At 42.0% G+C, this 6,208-nt stretch overlaps 1 protein-coding gene across 1 annotated transcript; it reads right to left on the bottom strand.

The window, feature by feature from the left end:
* Positions 1-1,363: 1,363 nt before the first annotated feature.
* OXP1 (oxoprolinase 1) lies at positions 1,364-5,464 on the bottom strand. The gene has a single exon (XM_086608059.1). The coding sequence runs from the start codon at positions 5,380-5,382 to the stop codon at positions 1,579-1,581; it is 3,804 nt and encodes a 1,267-aa protein (XP_086464185.1). The 5' UTR covers positions 5,383-5,464; the 3' UTR covers positions 1,364-1,578.
* Between the last annotated feature and the right edge of the window lie 744 nt (positions 5,465-6,208).

Raw genomic sequence — 6,208 nt, 5'->3', positions numbered from 1 at the left:
CTCGGCTCACAAACTCTGAGATAACTTCCACAAACTCCTCGATGATAATAAAATAGAGTATGTGGTAAGCTCAAATTCTGCTAGAACTTTCCCAGGTCCCCACTCAATGCTATGACCCCATGGAAATGTTGCCACTTATTACTCCCTCTGTTACAATCTAATCCATCGTTTAAGAACGAAACATACTCCTTTCAACTGTCGCTTGTTTTCACAAATTAAAAGAAAACGTGGGGCCTTAACGTGGACAGAATTTCTATGCCTGTCCACAGACAGATTCACTCTCTTTCAAATTTCTCACCCTCCCAACACCTTTTATGTTTCTTTCCAATTAAATCAAGGGCGTGTAGAATCATTACATCTGTCTCGTTACATATTGGTCTTGGCGTCTTATTAGAACTATAACAATTTCATAACAAGAAAGAAATTCCAACCAAACATGGTGGGCGTGCTCTAATTCAGTATAGTATTGGACCAAATTAATTCTAATCTGACAGTGCACTATGTATGCTCATTCATGATAATAATGAAATTAAGTATAGACGTATACACAAGAGCTTCTAGCTCAATTGGTTGTATACTCCTTTCCTCATGGGATTCTAGCTCAATTGGTTGTATACCTCTCTCCTCATGGGAGGAAGAGAGGTTGTAAGTTCGAATTCCAAAAGTATTGGTTGGAATTTCTTTATTGTGTAATTATGTGATGGGTCTTTGGGCCAAGTGAGCCTTCGGACTAGAGACAAGATGCTACTACAATGGGTAGACCAAGGAGCGAAAGCAAGTCTTCATGGACAAGGTGGAGGCGGTTGGATCTACTAAAAACTGGCGCATCGGCGAGAGCTTTCGGGCAATGTAACCAGTATGGGGGCGGGCAATGTAAGCCTTCGGGATAAGGTCTTTCAATGTAACTGGTATGGGGGCACATTGGCGAGAGCCTTCGGGTTAGGTTCTCTTCGAGCAATGTAAGCCTTCGGGCTACGATCTTTCAATGTAACCGGTGTGGGTCTGCCCTAACCCAAATTATAGACGTATAGCATTTCAATTAATCTTGCTGCAAAAAATAAACTCACTAGCTGCAAAGTTTTGGCGTGATCTAATTTGTTGTGGACTTCAACATATATAGATGCTCGCCTTTATACTTTTGCACAAAGCAGTTCACAGAAGTACTGCTATCTAAACTTCTTTCTTTGCCAAGCACAGTTTCACATTTGAACAAAACAAAATACCATTTTATCGCCTAGTACTTTTCATATTGCATCTTCCAAAGGCTTGCGCTCTGGATTGAAGTACTAAATACGATTTAACTTGCTAAGTTTATCTTTGAAACCTACCTATGGACCTCAACAGTTCATCATGAAAATTCTACTGTTAAAAACAATAAGCCTCACCTTTTTATGCTTATCGACTTGATTGTCAAGGTAACAAATCACTCAGCTCAAGAGATTCGAGACTACAAATTAAATGTCCCATTATTCTCATTTACAACAAACTCGACATCACGCTTGTTCCCCAATAATAAATGACTTGGACTGAAAAAATGACAGAACCTCCAAGATGAAGAACAGACTAAAGAAGTGTGAATCAACAAAGAGAACCCCATCCACCCCCACCAGGTGTTAAAATTTGAAGAATCTCACCAGTCTGGACCTCAATTGTGTTTTTGCCTCCTAGGTAAACCTTGCGTTTATCCTTCGTAATCAGGTAATTGACACCACGAGCTCCATCCTTCCCGCCATTCAACCCTTTAGGTGCATGAACGCGTCTCTCTGAAAGCACACTCACTATCACTGGGCGTCGAAATTCTATTTCCCTTACAAGTCCATCACCCCCTCTATGAATACCAGCACCACCACTGCCCTCTCGAAGCCCAAACTTGTGCAAGAGAACCGGATATCGCTGCTCGAAAATCTCTGGATCCGTCATACGAGTATTAGTCATATGACACTGCACTCCACTAGTTCCATCCCAACTAGGACCAGCTCCACTACCACCTCCAATTGTTTCATAATAGCCAAAATTGTCATCCCCAAAAGTGAGATTGTTCATACAACCCTGAGAACAAGCACAGGCCTGAAAAGCAGTAAGTACAACATCGGTGACCCTTTGAGATGTAAGAACATTACCTCCCACAACAGCAGCCTTGTCGCTTGGAGATAGGAATGAACCCACTGGAATATGGATTTTCACCGGAGCCAAGCAACCTTGATTAAGGGGGATATCAACATCCACCAAACAGCGGAGGCAATATATAACAGCCGCCGCTGTTACTGCCTCTGGTGCATTCCAGTTCCCATATACTTCAGGACTTGTCCCATCAAAATCAAAAATAGCTTCACCCTTTTCTGTATTTATAGTAAGTTTTAGGTGTATGACAGACCCATCATCCATATAGTCCTCTTCTTCTATAGTCACTAAATCTTTCTCTCTGCAGTCAGGTGATAGAGTCGAAACTCTAGCTGACACTGACTTCAGCATCTCCCTGACAGCTCCTTCTGCATTGGTCTGCACATGGGTCATGTAGGCTTGAACTACATCCAAACCATACTGTTCAATGAGTTCTTTGATGAGGGATATTCCTCTCTGGTTTGCAGCTACTTGCGCTCGAAGATCAGATAAATTGTCTTGAAGCCTGCGAGTACCTGGGATCTTGCGAGCTGAGAATTCGTCAAATGAAGGGGACTGAAGAAGTTTGACTATACCTTCTTCTTGAAAGATCCCTTTCTCAACAAGTTTGAATGCTTTTATTGCAGCTCCTTCCTCCCATATGGACTTTGAGAAAGGTGGCATACTTCCTGGAGTTATACCCCCAATCTCTGCATGGTGCCCTCTACTTGCCACAAAGAATACCAGTTTCTCATTATCAAAAACAGGGGTGATGACAGTTATATCAGGAAGATGGCTACCTCCTGCACAAGGATGGTTGGTGACCAGAACATCTCCCTCATTCAGATTGTCTCCCCAATGCTCCAGTTGCCAACGAACTGTGCTGGACATAGCTCCCAAGTGCACAGGAACATGTGGGGCATTTGCTACCAATCCTCCATCAGGACCAAACAAAGCACAAGAAAAATCAAGCCTCTCTTTGATGTTGGTTGATATGGAAGTTCTCTGTAGAGTTCGTCCCATCTGTTCGGCTATCCCCATGAATCTGTGGTTGAAGATTGAAAGTTGCACTACATCTGCCACCTTCTCTGCTACTTTTACTACACTTGGGGCCACATCAATCACAATCTTGATATTCCCATACTTGGTTATAATGGCTCTACAGTCAGGCTCTACAATCACAGTGCTATTACCGTTCATGATAATTGCAGGACCTAACAGGATATGTCCGTATCCAAGATTTTCAAGTTTGAACAACGGTGTTTCGTGCCATCCCTTTTCGAAATAAATCTTGTATTGACCTTCAACCTTTGGGGTAGTGCAAACAGCCGAGAGTTCACAGGGCTTCAAGATATTCGTGACTCCAATACCACGAACTCTAACATCGCAGATAAGTATCTTTCGGTTTTGTAGCTTAAATCCATATTCCTGTTGGAAGAGCTTCACAAACTCAATGGCATAGTCTGTCTCCAACATCTCTTCACTCTGTCCCTTCACCATAATCGCAGTATCTGTCCCCTCATATCTCAAGTTTAGATATGACTCCGTTTTGACACTTCCATCTATAAAGCCCTGTTGTCTCATTTTCTGCTTGACCTGCTCTAACAGAAAAGCTGCCCTGCGAGAAGACTCAAGGATAGTTTCAGGACCATATACAGCAGAGTACGGCTCCTGTGCCTCTTCAACTACATCAGCCAACCCCATCCCATAAGCACTTAAAATCCCACAAAACCGGTGAATTAACACTTCAGACATACCCAATGACCTAGCAATCGCACAAGCATGCTGGGGCCCAGCACCTCCAAAACAAGCCAGAGCATGATTCTTTGTCTCATGACCCTTCATCTCAGTCAGTTGCCGTATTGGACGACACATTGTCTCGTTTGCGACATTTATAAATCCAAGTGCAATTTCCTCTACAGTCATGCTCTTAGCTGATGGATCCTGGCTCTTTCTGTAAGAATTGATGCTGTGCGAGAGCTTTTCAAATTCATCTCTAGTAGCCTTAATATCTAATGGTTGATCTTCATTTGGCCCAAAGATGGAAGGAAAACAATCAGGTATAACAGTTCCAAGAATGAGATTTGCATCTGTAACAGCCAACTCACCTCCTTTACGATAGCAAACTGGACCTGGATGAGCACCAACAGATTCGGGTCCCACCCTGAACGCTCCAAACTGGAACTTAAGCTTTGAACCACCACCAGCAGCAACAGTGTTTATGTCAAGCTGTGGAGCTTGAATTATGGCACCCGCAATCTGTGTCTCTAGCACTTGTTCATAGCTTCCAGCATACCTACTCACATCCGTAGACGTGCCGCCCATATCAAAACCAATCAGGGGCTTCATAGTCTCAAGCCCAAAAAGCGTCTGTGAGTAACCAACGACACCACCAGCAGGCCCTGATAAAACCGCCTTGTGACCAGAAAATCTATTCTCTGGTGCTAGCCCACCATCTGATTGCATAAACAAAACATTCACCTTCCTTAACCCCTCATCAAATCTAGAAATAAACCCCGACAAATACTCCTTAATAACTGGTGTCAAATAGGCATCCACACTAGCAGTGAAACCGCGTGGCACAGCTCTAACCATAGGAGTCAAAGCAGACGACAAAGAAACATGTCTAAACCCCATACTCAAAGCCAAGTCTTCAATCAACATTTCATGCCTAGGGTACGTATAAGAATGCATTAACACAACAGCCAAACATCTAATCCCCTTGTCCAACAACCCTTCCAATAAGCCTTTCAACCCTTGTACATGAAGAACTTTGGCAACCCTCACAAGCTCACCCGAAACCCCTTTAACACTAGAAGCAGAAGCATCAGTCTCGAAAACGAGCTCCACTCGTTCATCAGCCTCAATAACTTGTTCATAAAGATTACTAGGCTTACTAACAGTTAAATCAAAAATGTTGGGCCTAGCTTGATTACCAATCTGAAGTAAATCCTTAAAACCTTTAGTAACACAAAGGGCAATTCTCTCTCCTTTTCTTTCTAACAATGCATTTGTAGCTACAGTTGTACCCATTCTAATCCACTCGATTTTATCAGTTGGAATCTTGGAAGAACGGGGAATCTTTTGGCCAGTATATTCTTCCAAGATTCTTCGAATGCCTTCGATAGGTGCGTCATCGTAGTTTGACGGGTCGACCGATAATAGTTTCAATACGCGACCTGAGGATTGGTTGGGCAGTTCCGCGTATACGTCTGTAAATGTTCCACCTCTGTCTATACAGAATCTTAATTTCTCATTACTCTTGTTGTTGTTACTCCCCATCGCTGATTTCTAAGGGAATGAGAGATAAAAATTTGAGTATGAAGATCAAAAACTAACCTGGAATGTCATTAGAGGAGACGAGGAGTGTGTTTGACTGTTTGTTGTCTGGACTGGCCCATGTAAAGCCCATTCTACTCATTTGCTGGGCCCATGTAAACTTGTAATTAGGAATCTCTGTATCCAAGCGGCATGACAATTACATAGACTTAGGGTGTGTTTGTTAAATTTTAACTCGTGGAAAGGAAAGGAAATAAAATGGGTGGTCCACTATGGAATGGAATGGAATGGAAAGAAAATAATTTTAAATGGTATGTGTTTGGTAAACTGGGGAAAGAAAAGTAAAAACTGGGGAAAAGAATAATCATGTTTGTTTGCAAAAGCTATGGAAAGGAATAATTGTATTGTTGGGTCATGGGTGTATTAGTAGTAAGTCCTTATCTATCTATTTCCTTTCCTTTCCTTTCCTTTCCACAAAATTTTCAGGGGTTAGCTAAGGACACAAAACCTTTTCCATTTGTTTCCATATGAAAAAGCCCATTTCCTTTCCATGGGTAAACAAACGCCTTAAAAACTATGGAAAAGGTGGACCACTCTTATTTTCCTTTCCTTTCCATAGTGTTTCCATCATAACAAACACACCCTTATTACGTTCGTTTATATTTCTTTGTACGGCTCTCAAGATATCAAGATGAAGACTGATTTTGCTAAATTTACAAGTGCCGAATTCAAGATACCAAGATGAAGATGAAGAATGATTTTGCTAAAGACATCAAGATGAAGATGAAGAATAAACAGGGCAGTTACACCAAATAATCGGAACGGTTTT

Source organism: Coptis chinensis, chromosome 4 (assembly GCF_015680905.1).
Source record: "Coptis chinensis isolate HL-2020 chromosome 4, ASM1568090v1, whole genome shotgun sequence".
NCBI lineage: Eukaryota > Viridiplantae > Streptophyta > Magnoliopsida > Ranunculales > Ranunculaceae > Coptis > Coptis chinensis.
This window is presented reverse-complemented; position numbering and strand designations above follow the sequence as displayed.